Source organism: Furipterus horrens, unplaced genomic scaffold (genome assembly GCF_987537825.1).
Source record: "Furipterus horrens unplaced genomic scaffold, mFurHor1.1.pri manual_scaffold_13, whole genome shotgun sequence".
In the NCBI taxonomy this organism is placed as follows: Eukaryota; Metazoa; Chordata; class Mammalia; order Chiroptera; family Furipteridae; genus Furipterus; species Furipterus horrens.
The window spans coordinates 55,843,154-55,867,488 of record NW_028327183.1 but is presented as its reverse complement, the minus strand read 5'-3'; the positions used below and the strand labels follow the sequence as shown (position 1 = coordinate 55,867,488).

The following is a 24,335-nucleotide window of genomic DNA, read 5'->3' as shown; positions in this document are numbered from 1 at the left end:
CGTTAGACACCCCGGGAATTGTTAGCCTTATGACTGGAGGCCGATGCCCTTTGCCCACCGTCTCCTTGTCCTGCACTCTGCTTGGTGAGCACCGTGCCACTCCCTGTGTCTACGGATCGGCTTCTAGAGATCCCACATGTACGTGAGATCAGTCAGGATTTCTCTTTCTCTGTGCGATCAAGCCGGGTTAACAAATGCCCTCCAGGTCCATTCACGTTGCCTCAAATGTCAGGGCTTTTTGTTTATTTTTACTGTGACACTCTTACCGATATCCCCATTTCTACCCCCGCCTTTTTGTCCGCCTCCACCCAGCCCCCGCTGCCCTTCCCTCTAGCCGTCACCGCCCTGCCGACAGTGTCTGCGGGTCATGCATGCGTGTTCCTGGACTGATCCCTCCACCTTCTTTCATCCGGTCTCCTCCTCCATCCCCTCTGAGCTCTGTCTGTCTGCTCCAAGTGTCCTGCCTCTGTTTCTACTTGTTCTTCTTTCTCATGGTTGAGTAAAATTCCATTTTATTTATATTCAGACTTTGGAATATTCCACAAATCCTATCATTCTTAAACATGGTAACATTGTAAGGTGACACCCCCACTAGGCTGTCCCTTCAAACACCAAGGGAGGACAGTTCTGGGGAAAGCACACGTGGCATCTGAAGAAGATGAGGAGCACGGGGGGCCCAGAGAGGGCAGGAGGCAGTGGTTTGCATTCATCTCTCAGGGTTGTCTCTACTTTTGCCCGTTTATTTACTTGTGGCTCACAGGCGACTCCTGTGATCTGAGGAGATGAAGACCCCATGACATGCATCGGGTCGTGTGGTGGTTAGAAATTAAGGACACTTTATCATCTATAAGTGGAAGAGGGCATGAGGTTTTAGATGTGTGGACCCAGACAGCCATGCGGGTGGACCCTGATGTCACAGGGGTGAGGAAAGAAGGGGGGGTCGTTACAGAGAGTCAACAAAGAAAGTCAGCAAAGACCGAGGGAGAGAAAACACACATTTACTGTGGCAGAGTCCTGTACAGGGGTCCACAGACACCCCATGCACCCAAACCGTGTTTCCTCTCCCAGACAAATTCGCAGACAGTTGCCCCAGCTGCGGCCCAGGTTGTCCTCCACCACGTCCCAGGTGATCAGAGAGCTCCACGCTCCCCCACTCTGAATGGTGCCCGTCCCCTCTGTGTTCACGTCCCGGCTGCAGCGTGGGCCCTCCTCTCGCTGTCTCGAGCCTGAAGCAGCAGCACCCCGAGGGCCAGCAGGACCAGACCAGCCACGCCCATGTGGATGAGATTCTCCACCGTGTAGTCCTGGGGGTGGGAGGCTAGGGATTGTGGGTAAAGGGGTCACAGAGGTCAGGGAAGACAAAGTCACCCCAAGGTCCTGGATGTCCACCCAGGGCCGCAGCCTCCCTCTGACAGGACCTGACCCTCTGCCCCAGCCCCGTCACTGAGGAGTTCCCCTGCTCCCCACTCCTGGTACCTGGGCTGTTCTGTGATGGGCTGATGGTGCCGGCTGCTCCTGAGAATCATGAATGAGGGTGTGAGTGAGGACTTGGGGGGACCGCAGGCCTTCCTCCTGGGGTCTGTGCTCTCCGATGCCCCACCCTCAGATCACAACATCTTCACGGTCCTTCCATGAGCTCCATCTCATCTCTGCCAGGTTCTCTGTCCCCTCCTTGGATTGTCTCAGCCTCTGGTGTGTGAACGTGCCTGGATTCACTTTGGAGACACTAATGTCACACAGAGCCCAAGGGTAGTAAGAAAAATGGTCACCATATGGAAATGGTTGTGTCCTGTGTGTGAGGCAGACCCCCTCCACTTCTTTCCCTCCAGCTGAGGGACCCCACTAACTCAGCAGCTGATGTCCCAGCGTCCATGGGGGAGGGATTGCTGTTGGGGTTCCTGCATATCCTCCTCAGTGGAGTCCCCAAAACTCCCCAATTATTACTGTTTCAGACCCTGGAGAGACAGAGCCCTGCGCAGTGTGAGCTTAGGAAGGACAGAGTTAGGGTCTCCTCACCTGAGACCAGGATCTCCAGGAGCCACTGGGCTGTGACAGGATGTAGGGGGAGGTGCTGAGTGGGTTGTAGCACCTGTAGGTGCCCCCGTGGGCTGAGGTCACAGAGCTCATGAAGAATTGGGCCTACATGTACCCAGTTCAGAAGTTTATCTACGACATGGGGGAGGGGAACGGGCTGATATGTCATGTACAGAAAGTGACTCCCGGGCTCCGTGACTGACCCAGCAGGGCCACGTTCTCTCCTGAACCACCACTGGGCCTGGCTGCACTGAGAGGGAGGGGCTGTCAGGGGTTCATTCTAGAGAGAGGGGCGCAGGCTTGGCTGGGGCACTGCCTTCCTGAGCCTGTGAGGTACCTGATGTCAGCTAATGTCACCGCAGTCTGTGAGCATGAGGGAAGCAGGATGAACAGACATGAACCTGACCCTCAGAGCAGAGAAGGGACCGCTGTCCCCGCCGTGGGAGCTGAAGAGCTGGGACCAGAACCAGGGCCCACCAGCCGCCCACAAAGTCCCTCACTTACTGCTCTGCTGACCTGACTCTGTGATGGGGGGTCCTCCATCCTCAGAGCCGCCTGGAAATTCAGGATGGGGGTGAGGGGTGGGAACGGCCTTTTCCGCACCTAAGCCCCATTGCTTCTCCCCCAGCCTGGGCCACACATGTACCTCTGCCATGCCCCTCCTTCCCCGTCACCTGCAGCCTCAGAGCCCTGGGGGCGTGTTGCTCCAGGCACCTCTGCCTGACTCCCTGCCCTGGGGACATAGCCCGTCCCTGAGTGTCTGGGGGACACCATACCCCTGATGGACCCTCAGAGCTCCCAGGGCTGCTCTGTGCTCCCTATGAGCAGAGGTCTCAGTGACTCATCAGCTGAGGGGATGGTCCTTGTGGGTGTGGGGTTTGGACAACCAGGGGGTCCTGGGAAGGGGGACAGAAGTGGCTGAGGGTCGGGGACGAACCCCGGAGTTGTCGTCAGACTCTTTCCTCCATCAGGAAAGACACTCCCCCTGCCCACTGACCACCTCTGAACCCAGGGGAGGGGAGGGGAGGCAGGACAGGGAGGGTCTCTGAGGGGCACATCTCTGCTGGGCGACCATCACTTAGACCCCTCAGTCCCCTCCAACCTCAGATGTCTCCTGGGGACATCACCCTGAACTGACGGCTCAGAAAGGATGGGGTCAGGGGTCCTCACCTGAGACCTGGAGCTCCAGGGGTTCACTGGGCAGTGACCACATATGGGGCGTGTTCCTGTAACGGCCGTAGCATCTGAACGTCCACCTGCGGCCGGGGGTCACGGGGCCCACAGGGAACAAGGCCTGCACCTGCCCACTGGGGTGTGGCTGTGAGTCCCGGGTCCAGGGGAGCCTGTCCTCTCCTTCCTCAGTCAGAATGAACATGTCAAATCCCCACCATGAGTCACACTGGAGGGTCACGTTCCCTCCTGAGGTCACGACAGGGCTGGGCAGGGCTGATAGGCTGGGTTTGATGCTGTAGGATCCTAGGAGAGAAGGAGGCAGTGTGTTAAATGGGGCTCACACCTCCCTCACGTCCTCCAGGGCTGGGTTGAGAGGGGGAGACACCCTGAGAGCACCCCCTTCCTGAGTGCAGAGCCTGAGTCTGGGTCCCCTGAGTGTCCTCTCACCTGTCACCACCAGCTCCAGGGGGTCACTGCTCACTGACCAGCCAGCGGGGCTGAGGTAGAAACAGCGATAGCTCCCTGCATGTCCCTCTGTCACGCGTGTGATGGAGAACTTGACCCTGTCCCTGGGCTCCAGTGGCTTCTGTCTGTCCCAGGGTACTAGGCTTCCCCTCATGTCCATATAGTACTTCTCAGCCTCCACGGTCCCCTGACACCAGATGGTCACAGCGCTTCCCCAGGGGATCACGGAGTCTGGCTCAGCCCAGATGGTGGGCTTGGGGAGGGTCCCTGGAAGGAACCAGAGGCTGCATTGGAAAGGGCTCCCCCACCCCCCATTCCCCCACTCAGCCCACGTCCCTCCTCATTACCACCTCATCCCAGGACCCCTTGCTGCCTCCCGAGCCCCAGGAGTGAAGTAGAAGGTGGGACAGGGACCCTGGGGAGGACTCACCCTTCAGCTCGCGGGTTTTCTGGGCCAGGCTCAGCCCTGGAATAGAGTCCCTGTCAGAGGTTTGCCCCATCAGTGCCCCGTGCCCTCCTGCGGCCCCTGCCCGTCCCCACACTGACCGAGGCAGAGAAGAGCAGGGAGGATGGACACCATGCCGTCGCTGTGAGTGCTCCCGCTCCCCAGGGGGACGAGACCCTGGGCCTGAAGGACAGAGACGCACAGGATGTGGTGAGTCCGGGGCTGCTGCCGCCCTTCCGGGCTCCCACCTATGTGGACCCGCTGCGGGCGGACGCCCCGCCCTGGGCCTGGCGCTGGGTTTTTCCGTGACGTGAGCTCAGGAGGCCGGCAGGTCCCTTGGAGCCACTCAGCCCAGTTGTGGGGTCCCTGCTTGTTCCCAGGACCCTCTGCCTGGTCTGAGCTCCTGCTCAGAGAGGGCGGGATCCAGGCTCTGGTCCTCAGTCCACCCTCAACAGGCGGACTCCAGAAAGGATTGACCACTCATGTTCTCCACCTCCCACACACAAAATATACTTCCGGTGTCTGACTTGTCCATAGACAGACGCTCGCTGATCTCCTACTACCTGCCGTGTGTTTGTCCCAGATCCAGAAGTGCGTCTGAGATCCAGGGGACTGATCTCCTTTATTCTGAGAACCCTTCTTAGCAAGAAATCGGCATTCTAAGGCGATTGTTGCAATTAATGTGCTTAGAAAGGAGAAATGAGAAAAATTATGAGAACCGGGGACCTTGAAAAAACATTTTCCCCAAACATTATAACTATTTAAAATGTTCTGTGAATTATGACAAAACTTCTATGTGATTATAATTATATTAGAAGGCATTGAACAGCAGTTAGCATGAAAATCTCTAGTCAAAGAACACGCATGAATGAGCCATGGGCGTGACGACAGGGTGGGAACTGACTGTGGGAGCCGGGGTAGGGGGTTGGGATGGACAGAGGAGGCCAAAGGGGGAAAATGGAGACAAGTGTCATAGAAGAACAATAAAAAATGATGAAAAGACATTTTCTACATTGCTAAAGAAGAAGTCGTTGATTTACTCTTCAGTCTGTGGCCCATCAGCATCAATTTTGTGTACGGAGTGAAGCAGGTATGAAAGTCACCTTGTTCGACACTCACACAGCTGGCCCTGCAGCCCGTGATGGGGAGGCCAGGGGCTCCCCCCGGCCCTGTGAGGGTCTCTGCCGTGACTCACGTGACTGTGCTGTGGTCTGAGTCTGAGCCTTCCTTCTGCTCCATGGACCAGGTACCTCTGCTTTTAAGCTTCTCAAACCTCCAGAATCTTCATCTGCTCTCAGTGACTGGCTTCCTCTCCCCCATGTCTCAGGCAAGAAGGATTCTGATGACATTTGTGAGGGCTGGGTGGTCTCACTGGGCTGTGACTGAGGGATCTGAGAGCTAGAGAGGAGGAAGTAGGCTGCTCAAGGGTCCTTCAGCCATCCAGGAAGTGATACTGTGTGTGTGTGTGTGTGTGTGTGTGTTTACTGCTTTTGAACAGGACTCTCATGAATAAAGATTCTCTGAGTCCTGAAGAGCCTCCACAGTTTGAAGAGGACAGTGATACCTAGGATTTTGGCTGCTCTGAAAGGCAGAAATGACTCCAGTGATTCCCCCAAATGGAGGGAAGGAGAAAGAGCCCAGTTCTCTCAGAGACACTAAGTCACGTGTGAACAGTGAGACTCAGCCCCGAGCTGCAGGCGAGGAGGAAGTGCTGGGATCCCCTGCGGAAGCAGAGTGCATTGCAAAGACCCCAGGCTCATCCCTGCGACCCCTGCTTCACTCTCCTGAGGGCTCCTTGGATTCCAGTCAACGAGGTGGGGAGAGATGGTCACCCTTCCTGTCCCCCAGGCAGTGGTCACACCCTCCACCTGCCTGGGTACTGAGTCCTGCACCCTCACTTTCCTCTCCGTTCACCCTTCACATCAGTCTTTGCAAATTACATTTCAGATTCTGTCCATTTTCTGCTGATAGTTTCTCCGTGGCCCTGTCTTCAGGTACCTCCATTCATTTCTTTCTGAACTGAAAACTATTCATGATCATCCACAGGTGACCCTCCAACCTCAGCTCTCACTTCTGTTTCCTCAGCCCCCCAGAGCTGTCGTTACCCCGTGAGCACATTCAGTCACACACACTCACACTCAAACCTTCACACACTCGCAGACACTCACGCTCACACTAGGTGCTATTGACATTTCGGTTCTCCCCCATATCTGCTTTCTTAGCGTTCTATAGAACTGGCAACCCCTTCTGAAGCCCCCAGCTAAAAGCACAGAAATGGAAGGAACACGGAAATTCCTTCTTCTCATTTCTCGTCTTCACATGCGTTGAGAGCTGGGAAGAAGTACACAAGGATGGTGTGTAAGTCCATGTAAGCCATCCACGTCCCATGGTTGGACATGCAAGACTGGAGTTCAATTACTGTTGATGTTATATTTTATTGACACATATTGTTTATCTCTAGTTCACTGGTAATCCATGGCACATAAAACATTTATTACTCGATCTGACCATACCGGTTCCCCTGTGTATTCTTCTTGTCTTATAAACATAATCCAACATCCTCGCCTGGCAGGGAGCATGCCCCTGACCTGTCAACACCTCACCCTCTTTTGCTGCAGTGCAGAGAGTCGCTTTGTCTCCAGGGTTCTCTAAAATGTTGTCTTGTATTTGGTTGCACGTTTTCTTCAACAGGAAGCCCAGAGGTTTCTATGTTCCATAACTGTAGATGTTTTTGCAAACCCCGAAGGCTTTACTTGAAAATGAATAAACAGTCTCATCTTGACAGCAATAAATGTTTTCTTTGACAGGAAGCCCAGAGGTTTGTATGTTCGATATCCACAGCTGTTTTTGCAACCCCCAAAGGTTTTACTTGAAAACAAATAAACAACCTCAGGTTGACGGCAATAGAATGTCACAACATTTTGAAGAGCAAGTGTTGTTCAAAAAGCACGTCATAAAGTGACCACATCAGTGTGGGGCTGTTGAAGGTGGTGACAGAAACATTTTGGCTGGCTGAAAACAAACTCAGAAGACCACCCCTGCTCCTAACTAGTTTTTAAAGTTTTTTATACTTATTCTATTACAGTTGTTCCAATTTTTCTCCTTTGCCCTCTTCCCCACAATCCACCCCCTCACCCACAGTTGTTTTCCACACATGTCATGTCCATGGGTCATTCATACATGTTCTTTGACTAGACTCTTCCCCTTATTTCCTTCCTTATCCCCCTTCCTCTCTGGTCACTATCAATCTGATCCATGTTTCCATGCCTGTGGTTCTATTTTGTTTGTTAGTTTATTTTCTTCATTAGCTTCCTTTTATAGGTGAGATCTTACTCCTACCTTTCATGACAGCATGGATGGACTTGGAGAATATTGTGCTCAGTGAAATAAGCCAGGCAGCCAAAGGCCAATACCATATGATCTCATGTATTACAGGAACCTAATGAACATAAAACAGATGGCCAAAATGGAACCAGAAGCATGGAAAGAAGGAACAGACTGGCAGTGACCAGAGGGGTGAAGTAAGGGGAGAAGTGGGGAAAGAAGGGGAAGGGTCTAGTCAAGTAACTAGTATTAATGATCCAGAGACATAGACAACATGGTGGGGATTGAAGGTGGGGGCGGGGTGTGGGAGGGGCAGTGGAGGCCAATGGAGGACAAATTGGTAAATGGGCTGCACTAAAAATAATAACTGTTCCCGTGGACACCCACAAGAGAGGGAAGTTGAAGCCGCACAATGGGAAACGGTGGGAGGAGATATTAGCAATGGCAAATGAGGCAAGGGACTGGGACTGAGAACATTTAAAACATATCTACACATCTGTAAGATGACAGCTGACACCCATAGGAGACAAATACTTTAACATTCAACTTACAAACATTGCTATCCAACGTGTGGTTATTTCTGAAACTGTTCCTCGGTTTCATAATTTATCAAAAGCGAGCATGAACTCTCAGTGTGGTAGCAACACACACACAGAGTGGCTCAAATATAAAGGCAGGAGCACTGACAGTTGACAATGGCGTGGGCTGACCGTGAGAGCCCGGCACTGGTGATGGGAGTGAAATGTTGTGGCCACCATGGGCAAGGCCTTCCTGGCGTCTTATCAAAGTCAGCACAGCAAAGAGCCATGATATCCAAATATTGAGCATCATTTGATGCAAAGAACATCCTTTCTTTCTTGGTGTGTCTGGGCATCATTGTCTAAATGCAGTGGACTGGACTTGTGTGGGTCTATTTGTAGATCTTTATTATATTTCATTAAAATATGTGTCAATATTTTAACCAAATCCAAAATCCCTCTATTACAGGAATATCATAGTAAGATTTGAAATGTGATCTTGTGAGTCCTCCTTTCTCACTATGTTTTCCTTCAGAATTATTTTTGGCTCTTGTGGAGTTTCATATAAACTTCAGAATCATCTTGTCCATATGTAAAGCATGAACTTGAGATACTTCATCCTAGTGAAGTTTTTGAAAGTGTCTCTGTGCAGACACTTACACTAGAAAGTGGGAGTTGAGTGGCTGACTTTTTATGTCGTGGAAATGCCAGGATTATTTCATCATTCATGCTTCTCAGGCTCATCCACCCAGACAGTGCTTCCTACTCAGGAGAGTTTTATATCCTTCCTAACAGTACACACAGATTGTCCACAGGAGGATTTCAGCTTTTAAGTGTATATCCAGGCTCTTTATACTTTTGAGAGAACTCAACAAAGGATCATCCCCAGGCACTCATGCATACTTTCCTGTGAGTAAAGTAATGGGTGCACAGGGGAAATTTCAACTCTTTGGCAACGTGAATCTACCTCACTACTGTGTTCAGTGCAATTAATACCCCAATTCCGAGGACCTAAAATGAACTATGTGGTTCTGTCACTGCTTTTAAAACAAGCTCTGATTCCTTGTGTTGAATGTGTTCTTGGTGCTCAGCCCACCGAGAGGATAAAATACGTATATAAGATTAAAAGACAACTGTAGTGAAGAGAAACACTTTAGAATACACAGACCCATAAAATATTCTGCATAAAGTATATGTAAGTCATATACTCATATTTACATGCTCCTTTTACATAAAAACATTAGAAAAGAGACAGCTAGATGGCTAGGTGTGCTCCAGGTGGGGGGTGGAGCTGTCCAAGACCCAGTGCTGAATTCTCCACCACCTCTCGGGATTCATCTGCAAACCAGGACAGAATGAGCGGAAGTGGAGGTGACCCATGGTTCTGAGGAAAGCCTCCTAGATACACATGCGCATTTCTGTTCAAGGCTGGACAGGGCCTGGGTCAGTACAGCCTCTGGGCAGGAGACGCACTGTCCTGACTTGTGGATCCTGGGACAACTATTTTGAATTTTCGTTGCTGCATCATGTTCCTCCTGTCCGTGCCTTAGGAAAAGGGGCAAACTCTCAGTGGACATTTTTTATAGCAGACTTTTCGATGGCTCATTTTTCAGTCGTTCAAGTGCAACTCAGGATACAGAGGCATAGGATGTGGTGGGCACTGTCCCCACAGCATAGTCAGTTCTGTGCACGAGGTGCCTGCCACACAGGAAGAACACCAGCTTCTCCTCTCCCTACAAATAGCAGGTGCTGATGGACTGACCTGAGCCACGTCACTAAACACCCCTCACGTCTCAGGTGTCACCGTTCATTTTCCTAAACCCTACAGTCATAGGAGGATTTAACCTAGTTTGCTGTTATTGGAGAACCATAACAATTATTCAGTTTATAGCAGTCAGCATTTCCTGGCAAAGCGAATATATAAAATAGTTAATAATATAAAACCATTCTCAGAAGAAATATGAAATTTGACTTCCACTTAATATTTATTAGGTCTAGTATCACTTGCATATTTGTTATAGTTTACATCTTTAATAACAAGAAAACTATGAAATTGCAAACATATCAAAAAATCATTTCCAAGTTTAATTATTTGAATATCACTTATAGCTGTTTACATTTGTGAAGTTAAAAGAAATTTTTTTATTGTTGTCAATTTCCCTTCATTGTCTTTGTACTCTGCTACAAAAAGAAAGTCATTAACTGGGCAGTTTGATACTGTGTTTTCAATGAGAGGAAAACTTGCAGATTCTTGTTTCAGCTGAAACCATTTCTTGTGTATTAGTCAAAACCGAGTTCTTTCTCCCTCTATGGAGGTGGAGAGAGAGAGAGAGAGAGAGAGAGAGAGAGGAGGAGGAGGAGGAGGAGGAGGAGGAGGAAAGGAGGGCAAATAAGGGGAATATAAGAAGGAGAAGAAAAGAGACAGGAAGAAAAGAGAGGAGCTTGGTCAAGTTGTTGTAACAAATTACAAATAACTGGGTGGCTTTGGAAAAGAGAAATTTATTGTATTTTTTCCAGAAAGAAGGCCATAGATGATTCTCAGATGGCGATATATAGATAAATTGATTGAAAGATAGGTAAAGAGAGAGAAAAAATGCACCTGAGAGTTAGAGATACACAGAGAGAGAGAGAGAAATGGATACATAAATACATAGATTCACAAACGCTGTGATATTTTCAGTCATCAGATCACATGACATTTGCCTGCTGTGAGTTATATTTTTTACATCAAGAATGAAGACAGACACTTCTGGCCAAGACAGAGACATAGACAGACACGCTGTGTCTCCCTCCACAAATGAGAAGGAACACAACTACCTCAGAACTAGAGACAACCAGAAGTTCCAGAAAATCAAGCTGCATGGAAGTCCAACAGACAAAGATATCAAGAAGAAATACTCAACAAGACAGCCAGGAGAAGCAGAGCCGGGGTGGAGAGGATGTGGTGTGGTGGTGGCAGTGGCAGGCCAGTGGAAAACGCAGTCAGGAGGGACACCTGGGGAGTGTTTCCAGCTCCGCGCTGGACCTCACAGCTCAAGGTACCAGCGCCGGGGAAATCAAGCCTCATTGCTCCTGACTGTGCAGACCAGTGGGGGTTGGGGTGGAGGCAGAAACAGCCTGTCTCAGCAGAGTCCACTTGTTTAAGGAGCCCCCATGGTCCTAGAACATCCACAGACCCACCTCATCTGGGAACAACAGCCAGGGCAGCAGCTAGAGGGGCGCCCATTCTGGAGCGGTAGTGGAAGAGGTGTCTGGAAAAGGGGCAAGTGCTGGGTGGGTGACATTGTTCCCTCGCAAATCCCTTCCCCACATACAGTTCCACAACGTGGTGAAACAGATCACCCTGTACTGAACAATCACTAAGGCTCTGCCCCTTACAATGTAACAGGAGCGACAGCTGTACCTGGGATGCGGAGGCAAACAAACACAGGAACCTGTCAGAATGAGGAGACAGAAAAGTATGACCCAAAATGGGAAACGGATCAAGGCTCCAGTGGGAGAACTAAGCGACAAGAAGATAACCAACCTAACAAACGAGGAGATAGCCAACCTAATAGACCCAGAATTCAAAACACTGGTGATAAAGTAGCTCACAGACTTGACAGATATGCTTGAGTACGGCAGACACATAAGGGAAGAAGTGAAAGCTATGCTAAGTGAAACGAAGGAAAATCTACACAAAACCAATGGTGAAGGGAAGGAAACGGGTTTAAATCAACGATTTGGAACATAAGGAAGAAAAGAACTGTCAACCAGTACAGAATGAGGAAGTAAGAATTGAAAAACATGAGGAAAGCTTCCCAAATCTTGTAAAGGATGGACATACGGGTCTGGGAAGAATGGAGGGTCCCGGGCGGGCTGGACCCAGAGGAGACCACAGCAGGACACATCATGATTGAGATGCCAAAGTTGAAAGATAAAGACAGAGTCCTGGGGGCAGCAAGAGAGAGGCTGAGAGTTGCATACTGTGGGGTGCCGATAGGACTATCAGCTGATTTCTCAGAGGACACTTTGCAGGCAGGAAGGGACTGGCAAACAGTATTCAATGTGATTAAAGGCAATCTGCAACCAGAACTACTCTATCCAACAAAGCCAGCATTTGGAATGGAAGGGCAGATAAAGTTCTTCCCAGACAAGGTAAAGCTAAAGGAGCTCATCATCACCAAGCCATTATTATATGAAACGTCAAAGGGACTTACTTAGGAAAAAGAAGATCAAAACTATGAACACTGAAATGACAACAAACTCACAACTATCAACAACTGAGTCTAAAAAATAAAAACAAAATCCAACTAAGCAAACCAGAATAGGAACAGAATCGTAGGTATGGAGATCATTTGGAGGGTTATCAGCTGGGAAGGGGAGGGGTAGAAATGGGCAAATGGTGCAGGGATTAAGAACCATAATTGATTGGTACAAAATAGACAGGGGGAAGTTAAGAATAATACAGGAAAGTGTGAAGCCAAAGAACTTATATGCATGACCCATGGACATGAACTAAGGGGGGTGGGATTGCTGGAGGAAAGAGGGGTACTGCGCAGAGGGGAGCAAAGGGGAAAAAATGGAAACTACTGCAACAATATAATCAATAAAATATACTTAAAAAAAAGAAATCACATGATTGCCACTCATTTTTTGTGGTGAGAACATCTCAGATGCACCTCCCTAAGCCACTCTCCACACATAACACAGCATAGCTCAGTGTAACCACCAGGCTCTCCGTTAGACACCCCGGGAATTGTTAGCCTTATGACTGGAAGCCGATGCCCTTTGCCCACCGTCTCCTTGTCCTGCACTCTGCTTGGTGAGCACCGTGCCACTCCCTGTGTCTACGGATCGGCTTCTAGAGATCCCACATGTACGTGAGATCAGTCAGGATTTCTCTTTCTCTGTGCGATCAAGCCGGGTTAACAAATGCCCTCCAGGTCCATTCACGTTGCCTCAAATGTCAGGGCTTTTTGTTTATTTTTACTGTGACACTCTTACCGATGTCCCCATTTCTATCCCACCCCCTTTGCCCGCCTCCACCCAGCCCCCGCTGCCCTTCCCTCTGGCCGTCACCGCCCTGCCGACAGTGTCTGTGGGTCATGCATGCGCGTTCCTGGACTGATCCCTCCACCTTCTTTCATCCGGTCTCCTCCTCCCTCCCCTCTGACCTCTGTCTGTCTGCTCCAAGTGTCCTGCCTCTGTTTCTACTTGTTCTTCTTTCTCATGGTTGAGTAAAATTCCATTTTACTTATATTCAGACTTTGGAATATTCCACAAATCCTATCATTCTTAAACATGGTAACATTGTAAGGTGACACCCCCACTAGGCTGTCCCTTCAAATACCAAGGAAGGACAGTTCTGGGGAAAGCACACGCGGCATCTGAAGAAGACGGGGAGCACGGGGGGCCCAGAGAGGGCAGGAGGCAGTGGTTTGCATTCATCTCTCAGGGTCGTCTCTACTTTTGCCCGTTTATTCACTTGTGGCTCACAGGCGACTCCTGTGATCTGAGGAGATGAAGACACCATGACATGCATCGGGTCATGTGGTGGTTAGAAATTAAGGACACTTTATCATCTACAAGTGGAAGAGGGCATGAGGTTTTAGATGTGTGGACCCAGACAGCCATGCGGGTGGACCCTGATGTCACAGGGGTGAGGAAAGAAGCGGGGGCCATTACAGAGAGTCAACAAAGAAAGTCAGCAAAGACCAAGGGAGAGAAAACACACATTTACTGTGGCAGAGTCCTGTACAGGGGTCCACAGACACCCCATGCACCCAAACCGTGTTTCCTCTCCCAGACAAATTCGCAGACAGTTGCCCCCGCTGCAGCCCAGACTGTCCCTCACCACGTCCTGGGTCATCAGATGGGCTCCACGCTCCCCACTCTGCACAGTGCCCGTCCCCTCTGTGTTCATGTCCCGGCTGCAGCGTGGGCCCTCCTCTCGCTGTCTCGAGCCTGAAGCAGCAGCACCCCGAGGGCCACCAGTACCAGACAAGCCACGCCCATGCGGATGAGGTTCTCCACCGTGTAGTCCTGGGGGTGGGAGGCTAGGGATTGTGGGGAAACAGATCACAGAAATAAGAAAGATAGAAGTCACCCCCGAATCATGGATGTCCTCCCAGAACACCTGCGTCCCTCTGACAGGACATGACCCTCTGCCCCAGCCCCGTCACTGAGGATTTCCCCTGATCCCCACTCCTGGCACCTGGGATGTTCTGTGATGGGCTGATGGTGCCGGCTGCTCCTGAGAATCATGAATGAGGGGGTGAGTGAGGACTTGGGGGGACCGCAGGCCTTCCTCCTGGGGTCTGTGCTCTCCAATGCCCCACCTCTCAAATTACAACCTTTCCATGGTCCTTCCATGAGCTCCGTCCCATCTCTGCCCGGTTCCCTGTCCCCTCCTTGGGTGATCTCAGCCTCTGGTGTGTGAACATGCCTGGATTCACTTTGGAGCAGCTAATGTCCCACAGAGGCCAAGGGTGGTAAGGAAGATGGTCACCATATGGAAATGGTTGTGTCCTGTGTGTGAGGCAGACCCCATCCACTTCCTTCCCTCCAGCTCCGAGACCCCACTAACTCAGCAGCTGATGTCCCAGGGTCCATGGGGCAGGGATTGCTGTTGGGGTTCCTGAACATCCTCCTCAATGGAGTCCCCAAAACTCCCCAATTATTACTGTTTCAGACCCTGGAGAGACAGAGCCCTGCGCAGTGTGAGCTTAGGAAGGACAGAGTTAGGGTCTCCTCACCTGACAACAGGAGCTCCAGGGGGTCACTGGGCAGTGACAGCAGGTAGGGGGAGGTGCTGAGTGGGCTGTAGCACCTGTAGGTGCCCCCGTGGGCTGAGGTCACAGAGCTCATGAAGAATTGGGCTTACGTCTACCCAGTTCAGTAGTTTATCTACAACATGGGGGAGGGGAACGGACTGATATCTCATGGACAGAAAGTGACTCCTGGGCTCCGTGACTGACACAGCAGGGCCGTGTTCTCTCCTGAGCCACCGCTGGGCCTGGCTGCACTGAGAGGGAAGGGCTGTCAGGGGTTCATTCTAGAGGGGGGGCAGGCTGGGCTGGGACACTGCCTTTCTGAGCCTGTGAGACCCCTGATGTCACCTAATGTGACCGCAGTCTGTGAGCAGGAGGGAAGCAGGATGAACAAACATGAACCTGACCCTCAGAGCAGAGAAGGGACCGCTGTTCCCGCCATGGGAGCTGAAGAGCTGGGACCAGAACCAGGGCCCCCAGCCCCCCACAGAGACCCCCACTTACCGCTCTGCTGACCTGACTCTGTGGTGGGGGGTCCTCCATCCTCAGAGCCGCCTGGAAATTCAGGATGGGGGTGAGGGGTGGGTCTGCCTTCTCCCCTCCTGAGCCTAGCTCCTCTCCCAGCCTGGGCGCACGTGTCCCTCTGCCATGACCCCCCACTATCACCTGCAGCCTCAGAACCCTGAGGTCCTGTGGCTCCCGGCATCTCTAACTGACTCCCCGCTGCTTGGACCCAGCCCATCCCTGAGTGTCTGGGGGACCCAAGACCCCTGATGGACCCTCAGAGCTCCCAGGGCTGCTCTGTGCTCCTTCTAAGCAGAGGTCTCAGTGACTCACCAGCTGTGGGCGTGGGCCCTGTGGGTGGGGGGCAGGGACCCCAGGGGGTCCTGGGAAGGGGAACAGAAGCAGAAGAGGGTCGGGGACTAACCCTGGATTTGTCATCAGACCCTTTCCTCCATCAGCTGTGTGGGCCCAAGACACTCCTCCTGCCCACCTGTCACCTCTGATCCCAGGGGAGGGTCTCTGAGGGTCACATCTGTGCTGGGCGACCATCACTTAGACCCCTCAGTCCACTCCAACCTCAGATGCCTCCTGGGGTCACCACCCCGAGCTGACGGCTCAGAAAGGATGGGGTCAGGGCCCCTCACCTGAGACCAGGAGCTCCAGTGGGTCACTGGGCTGTGAGCACACCAGGGGGGTGTTTCTGTAGCAGCCGTAGCATCTGAACGTCCACCTGCGGCCGGGGGTCACGGGTCCCATGGAAAACAGGGCCCGGAAGAGCCCACTGGGGTGTGGATGTGAGTCCACGGTCCTGGAGAGCCTGTCCTCTCCTTCCTCAGTCAGAATGAATCTGCCAAATCTCCCCCATGAGACACACTGGAGGGTCACGTTCCCTCCTGATGTCACGACAGGGCTGGGCCGGGCTGAGAGGCTGGGTTTGCTGCTGTAGAATCCTAGGAGAGAAGGAGGCAGTGAGTTAAATGGGGCTCACACCTCCCTCATGTCCCCCAGGGCTGGGCTGTGAGGGGGAGACACCCTGAGAGCACTGTCTCCCTGAGGGCAGAGCCTGAGGCTGGGGCCCCTGAGTGCCCTCTCACCTGTCACCACCAGCTCCAGGGGGTCACTGCTCACTGACCAGCCAGCGGGGCTGAGATAGTTACAGAGATAGCTCCCTGCATGTCCGTCTGTCACGCGTGTGATGGAGAACTTGACCCTGTCCCTGGGCTCCAGTGGCTTCTGTCTCTTCCAGGGCACTAGGCTTCCCTCTTTGTACACATGGTACTCCTCAGCCTCCACGGTCCCCTGACACCAGATGGTCCCAGGGCTCCCCCAGGGGATCACGGTGCCTGGCTCAGCCCAGAGGGAGGGCTTGGGGAGGGTCCCTGGAAGGAACCAGAGGTTGCATTGGAAAGGGCTCCCCTATCCCCCATTCCCCCGCTCAGCCCACGTCCCTCCTCATTACCACCTCATCCCAGGACCCCTTGCTGCCTCCCGAGCCCCAGGAGTGAAGTAGAAGGTGGGACAGGGACCCTGGGGAGGACTCACCCTTCAGCTCGCGGGTTTTCTGGGCCAGGCTCAGCCCTGGAATAGAGTCCCTGTCAGAGGTTTGCCCCATCAGTGCCCCATGCCCTCCTGCGGCCCCTGCCCATCCCCACACTGTACGAGGCAGAGAAGAGCAGGGAGGATGGACACCATGCCGTCGCTGTGAGTGCTCCCGCTCCCCAGGGGGACGAGACCCTGGGCCTGAAGGACAGAGACGCACAGGATGTGGTGAGTCCGGGGCTGCTGCCGCCCTTCCGGGCTCCCACCTATGTGGACCCGCTGCGGGCGGACGCCCCGCCCTGGGCCTGGCGCTGTGTTTTTCCGTGACGTGAGCTCAGGAGGCCGGCAGGTCCCTTGGAGCCACTCAGCCCAGTTGTGGGGTCTCTGCTTGTTCCCAGGACCCTCTGCCTGGTCTGAGCTCCTGCTCAGAGAGGGCGGAATCCAGGCTCTGGTCCTCAGTCCACCCTCAACAGGCGGACTCCAGAAAGGATTGACCACTCATGTTCTCCACCTCCCCCACACAAAATATACTTCCGGTGTCTGACTTGTCCATAGACAGACACTCGCTGATCTCCTACTGCCTGCCGGTTGTTTGTGCCAGATCCAGAACTGCGTCTGAGATCGAGGGGACTGATCTCCTGTATTCTGAGAACCCTTATTAGCAAGAAAACGGCATTCTAAGGCGATTGTTGCAATTAAGGTGCTTAGAAAGGAGAAATGGGAAAAATTATGAGAACCGAGGACCTTGAAAAAACATTTTCCTCAAACATTATAAATATTTAAAATGTTCTGTGAATTATGACAAAACTTCTATGTGATTATAATTATATTAGAAGGCATTGAACAGCAGTTAGCATGAAAATCTCTAGTCAAAGAACACGCATGAATGAGCCACGGGCGTGACGACAGGGTGGGAACTGACTGTGGGAGCCGGGGTAGGGGGTTGGGATGGACAGAGGAGGCCAAAGGGGGAAAATGGAGACAAGTGTCATAGAAGAACAATAAAAAATGATGAAAAGACATTTTCTACATTGTTTGCTAAAGAAGAAGTCCTTGATTTACTCTTCAGCCTGTGGCCCATCAGCATCAATTTTGTGTACGGAGTGAAGCAGATATGAAAGTCAGCTCGTTGGACACTCACTCAGCTGGCCCTGCAGCCGTGATGGGGAGGCCAGGCGCTCCCCCCGGCCCTGTGAGGGTATCTGTCGTGACTCACGTGACTGTGCTGTGGTCTGAGTCTGAGCCTTCCTTCTGCTCCATGGACCAGGTACCTCTGCTTTTCAGTTTCTCAAACCTCCAGAATCTTCATCTGCTCTCAGTGACTGGCTTCCTCTCCCCCATGTCTCAGGCAAGAAGGATTCTGATGACATTTGTGGGGGCTGGGTGGTCTCACTGGGCTTCGACTGGGGGATCTGAGAGCTAGAGAGGAAGTATGCTGCTCAAGGGTCCTTCAGCCATCCAGGAAGTGGTAGTGTGTGTGTGTGTGTGTGTGTGTGTGTGTGTTTGTGTGTGTGTGTGTGTGTGTGTGTTTACTGCTTTTGAACAGGACTCTCATGCATAAAGATTCTCTGAGTCCTGAAGAGCCTCCAGAGTTCTAAGAGGATAGTGACACCCAGCATCTTGGCTGCCCTGAAAGGCAGAAAGGACTCCAATGATTCCCCCAAGGGGAGGGAAGAAGAAAGAGCCCACTTCTCTCAGAGACACAAAGTCACGTGGGAACAGTGAGACTCAGCCCCGAGCTGCAGGCGAGGAGGAAGTGCTGGGATCCCCTGTGGAAGCAGAGTGCATTGCAAAGACCCCAGGCTCATCCCTGCGACCCCTGTTTCACTCTCTTGAGGGCTCCTTGGATTCCAGTCAACGAGGTGGGGAGAGGTGGTCACCCTTCATGTACCCCAGGCAGTGGTCACACCCTCCACCTGCCTGGGTAATGAGTTCTGCACCCTCACTTTCCTCTCAGTTCACCCTTCACATCAGTCTTTGCAAATTACATTTCAGATTCTGTCCATTTTCTGCTGAAAGTTTCTCCGTGGCCCTGTCTTCAGGTACCTGCAGTCATTTCTTTCTGAACTGAAAACTATTCATGATCATCCACGCGGAGGGTTGATCCCACAAACAAATGGGCCAACAGCAATCAAGACTTGACTACACTAAGAGAGCTCACAAAACCCAAACAGGAGATGTCCTTAAAGTGCCCAGCTCAGGAGATCAATGGGACTCAATCACCGAGCCCCGCAGAACACCTACAACAGAAAGCCACCCCACAGAGAGTGGGAGTCATGCAGCACAAGGAACCAACAAACACAGTGAGGCAGCCAAAGCGGGGAGACGAAGAAATGGACCCTCATTTTAAAAGAATGGGTGGAATCTCCAGAAGAATAAAAAAGAACTAAATAAGATGGAGGCAAACAACTGATGAGCTCTAGAGTTCAAAATAATAGTTGTCAGGATCCTCAAGGAACTTAGTGAGAACTACAAGAGCACAAAAAAGGACATAAAAACCATATAAAAAGACCAGTCAAAAATAAAGAATAGCATATCTGACATCAAGAATGCATTGGAAGGAATTAAAAGTAGGTTAGATGAAGCAGAGGATTGTATCAGTGATTTTAAAAGACAAGGTAGAGCCCTGGCTGGTGTGGCTCACTGGATTGAGTGCTGGCCTGTGAACTAAAGGGTCACAGGTTTGATTCCCAGTCAGGGCACAGGCCTGGGTTGTGGGCCAGGTCCCCAGTTGGGAGCGCACAAGAGGCAACCACACATTGATGTTTCTCTCCCTCTTCCTCCTTCCCTTCCCCTCTCTAAAATAAATAAATAAATCTTTAAAGAAAGACACGGTAGAACAAAACACCCAATCTGAGCAGTGAAAAGAAAAATGACTTAAAAAAAGAAAAGAATGAGGATAGTTTTAAGGGAACTTTGCGACGACATAAAATGTAACAACCTCTGAACCTGTTTGAGGATATAATGGCAGAAAGCTTTCCTAACCTGGTGAAGGAAAAAGGCAGAAATGTTCAGGAAGCACAGAGAGGCCCAATTAAGAGGAATCCCAAAAGACCCACACCAAGACACTTCATGGTTAAAATGTGAAAGTTCGAAGACAGAGAATTTTAAAAGCAGCAGGAGAGAGACAGTTACCCAGAAGGAACTTCCCATAAGACTGTCAGCTGATTTCTCACCAGAAACACTTCAAGCCAGAAGAAATTGGCATGAAGTATTCAAAGCAATGAAAGCAAGTATCTGAAACCAAGAATACTCTATGCAGCAATATTATCATTTAAAATGGAAGGCAAAATAGAGAGCTTCCCAGACCAAAAACAAACAAACAAAAAGCCCCCAAACTAAAGGAGTTCATTACCACCAAACCAGTACTGCAAAAATAAAATAAAATAAAGGGAATGCCTTAAGAAGTAACACACACAGAGGAACATAGGCATAAAAATGGCAATAAATAAGTACCTATTAATAATATCTTTTAATTTAAGTGTTTTAAATGCCCCAATCATAAAACATAGGGTAGGGGAATGGATAAGTAAACTTGACCCATATATATGCTGTCTCCAGGAGACCCACCTCAGAACAAAAGAGTCACATAGGCTGAAAGTGACGAGATGGATAAAAAAATTCTATGCAAAAGGAAACAAACAAACAAACAGAAAGCTGGAGCAGCAATAGTTATATCTGGCAAAATAGACTTCAAAGTGAGGGCATTGGTCTGTTTTCAGATCTTGGCTTTTGCAAACAACACAGCTATGAACATAGGGTGCATACATAATATTCTTTCAAACAGGTGTTTTGGAATTCTTAGAATGAATTCCCAGAAGTGGGATTGCTGGATCAAAAGGCAGTTCCGTTTTAAATTTTTTGAGGAAATCCCAAACTGTTTTCCACAGTGGCTGCACCAGTCTGCATTCCCGCCCACAGGGCACAAGGAAAATACAACAGTTTTTAAAAAGGCATAAAAACTGATTTAAAATAAAAAAGTAAAATTAATGTGAAAAAAAGAAATGTGTGCATTCTTCCATATTTTCTTGGTCTTTCAAGGTTAGATTTATGAGTGTAATTAATAGTTCCAAAACTGAATTTTGGGGACTTGCGGCCAAGATGGAGGCCTAGACAGACACGCTGCATCTCCCACCACAACTAAGAAGGAATGCAACTACCTCAGAACTAGAGACAACCAGAAGTTTCAGAAAATAGAGCTGCATGGAAATCTAACAAACAAAGACATAAAGAAGAAATATTCATTTAGACAGGTAGGAGGGGCGGAGCCGAGGCAGAGAAGGTGTGATGTGGTGGCAGCAGCGGGCCCACAGAAAGCAGAGCCACATATTTATAATAGTCGGGAGGGACACCTGGGGATCGTTCCCAGCACCAGACCAGACCGCGAAGCTCACAGTCCCAGCACCAGTGAAGATAAAGCCCAAGTGCTTCTGACTGTGCAGACCAGTGGGGGTTGGGGCGGAGGAAGGAACTGCTGGTCTCTCAGCAGAGTCCACTTGTTTAAAGGGCCCCCACGGTCCTAGAACATTTGCAGACCCACCCACTCTGGGAACAATGGTCATGGTAACAGCTAGAGGGGCGTGAGTCCCATACGGAAGTGGGAGAAGTGCCTGGTAAAGGGGCGAGTTCTGGACAGGCGGCATTGTTCCCTCTCAGACCCCCCCCCACAGCACCACAACGTGGTGAAACGGGTCGCCCTGTACTGACGAAACCCTAAGCCTTTGCTCCTTACAACGTAACAGGTGTGACAACTTTACCTAAGACACACAGGCAAACAAACACAGCCTGTCAAGATGAGGAGACAGAGAAGTATGACCCAAAAGGGGAACAGATCAAGGTTCCAGTGGGAGAACTAAGTGACGAGGAGATAGCCAACCTAACAGATGCAGAATTCAAAACACTGGTGATGAAGATGCTCACAGACTTGACAGATATACTTAAGTATGGCAAACACATAAGGGAAGAAGTGAAGGCTGTGCTAAATGAAACAATGGAAAATTCACACAAAACCAATGGTGAAGGGAAGGACAATGGGGTTCAAATCAATGATTTGGAACATGAGGAAGAGAAAAACAGTCAACCAGTACAGAATGAGGAAACAAGAATTGAAAAAAATGAGGAGAGGCTTAGGAACCTCTGGGACAACTTTAAATGTGGCAACATCCGAATCATAGGGGTGCCAGAAGGGGAAGAGGAAAAGCAAGAAATAAAAAGCTTATGTGAAAAAATAATGAAGGAAAACTTCCCAAATTTGACGAAGGAAATAGACATACAAGTCCAGAAAGAACAGAGTCCCAAACAAACTAGACTCAAGGAGGATCACACCAAAACACATAATCATTAAAATGCCAAAGGTTCAAGATAAAGAGAGAATCTTAAGAGTAGGAAGATAAAAGCAGAGAGTTACCTACAAAGGGGTGCCTATAAGACTGAAACTTTGCAGGCAAGAAGGAACTGGCAAGAAGTATTCAATGTGATGAAAAGCTAGGACCTACAACCAAGGCTACTCTATCCAGCAAAGTTATCATTTAGAACGGAAGGGCAGATGAAGTGTTTCCCAGACAAGGTGAAGCTAAATAAGTTCATCATCACCAAGCCATTATTATATGAAATGTTAAAGGGACTTATTTAAGGAAAAGAAGATCAAAACTATGAACATTAAAATGACAACAAACTCACACCTATCGACAACTGAATCTAAAAAAATAAAAACAAAATCCAACTAAGCAAACCAGAATAGGAACAGAATCATAGGTCTGGGGATCCTTTGGAAACTTATCAGCCAGGAGGTGGGAAGGGGAGAAATGGGGATACGGTGCAGGGATTAAAAGCATAATTGGTTGGTACAAAATAGACAGGGGGAAGTTAAGAATAATATAGGAAAGTGTGAAGCCAAAGAACTTGTATGCAGGACCCATGGACATTAACTAAGGGGGGGTGGAATTGCTGGAGGGAAGGGAGGTACTGGGCAGAGGGGAGCAAAGGGAAAAAATTGGAACTACTGTAACAACATAATCAATAAAATATACTTTAAAAAACCCCTGAATTTTTGACTTTATTATCTCTCTGTTTTTGTTTTTCCTCATTATATTTCCCGAGTTACACTGTTGCTTAGAAAAATTTGCTATTCTTTTACAATTATTTTGAGGAGTTAAAACAATCATTAAAAAATGATTTTCATATTGTTATTTTGTTACAAAAAGACTATCATTTTGTTGTTATTACTTTTCCTTTTTGCTCCGGGGTTTATTTCTTTTTAAATTGACTTTATTGGGGTGACATTGGTTAATAAAAGTATATAAGTTTCAGGGGTACAATTCTATAATACATCACCTGTAAATTATACTCTGTGTTCACCACCCCAAGCCAAGTCTCCTTCCATCACCATTTATTCCCCCAAATGCCTTCCCCTCTTGTAGTCACCATACTGGGATTGTTTTATCTTTGCTGAATCTCTTTCCCATTTTCTCCCAGCCCCCAATCCCCTCCCCCTGACAGCTGTCAATCTGTTTTCAGTCCCCATGAATCCTTTCCTGCTTTGTTTGTTAGTTTAATTTGCCCATTAGATTCTACATATAAACAGTCATATTGTGTTTGTCTTTCTGTGACTGGTGTGCTTCTCAATGGAATACTACGCAGCCATAAAAAGGAAACAAGATGTTTTGTGTTGTTACAGCATGGATGGACCTGGGGAATACAAGTTCTTTTTAATTGCATACTTTTATTAAAATATAACCGGAGGCAATATTATATTAGCTTCAGGTGTACAGCACTGATTTTCTACTTGTGGATCTTACCATGCGCTTCCCACGCTAAGTCCAGTAAGCACACGTCCTGTGCAAAGTTATTACACATTACTGACTGTGTTCCCCTTGCCATCCACCCCTCTGCTGCACCCCCTCCAGCCACCATCATTTCTTCTTCCTGTCTATGGGTCTGTTTTGTTTTGTTTGTTTGCGTGATGTTAAAAATTCCACATATAAGTGAAATATTTCTCTGCCTGAATTATGTCACTCATCCTGATACGCTCTAGGTCCATCCAGGCGGTCACAGATGGAAGGATGCATTATTTCATACGGCAGATTTTCATTCCATTGGGTGTACAGGCCACAGCTTTCTAACCAGTGGTCTGTGGTTCTAACAAGTCGATGAGATCTTTTTCTAAACCCTTGATAGAATAGCTCAGGCTGGTGATTTTTAAAGGCTTTTTATTTTCTGATAATTCACTCCTGGTTTTGACTGTTCTCACTTCACAGGTTTGACTCGTAATATTTACACAATCATTTAATTTAAACTCTTCATTTCTGTTTTGGTTCACACATTGGTCATTGAGAAGTCTGCTTGGTTTATTCCCAAAATGTGGGGATATTAGTTATCACTAACTATGAAATCTGGGGACCCCCGAAGGGTCCCAGGAACTTCTGGGGGCCCATGTCAGGTCTCCAGGCTGGCTGGGTTTACTAGCTGAGTGTTCTTGGGGGCAGCTCCTGTACCCTCTGGGGTACGTGCAGGCCCCCTCCCTGGAGTGTGGGGTCTGGGTCCATTCTGGGCTAGTGGACGGCCAGAGCAGCGTACATGCTG

The 24,335-nt window shown here is 49.6% G+C and overlaps 1 protein-coding gene across 1 annotated transcript; it reads right to left on the bottom strand.

Annotated features, from left to right (window-relative positions):
- Positions 1-570: 570 nt before the first annotated feature.
- On the bottom strand, positions 571-16,827 carry LOC149995474 (leukocyte immunoglobulin-like receptor subfamily A member 6). Its single transcript, XM_090259245.1, has 11 exons — positions 16,758-16,827; positions 16,310-16,594; positions 15,860-16,165; positions 15,549-15,566; positions 15,216-15,266; positions 14,697-14,789; positions 13,896-13,997; positions 4,103-4,378; positions 3,655-3,939; positions 3,212-3,510; positions 571-1,304 (listed from the first exon to the last, which is right to left on the bottom strand). Exons 1-11 carry the CDS (start codon positions 16,825-16,827, stop codon positions 1,182-1,184), a joined length of 1,908 nt encoding a protein of 635 aa, XP_090115371.1. The 3' UTR covers positions 571-1,181.
- Between the last annotated feature and the right edge of the window lie 7,508 nt (positions 16,828-24,335).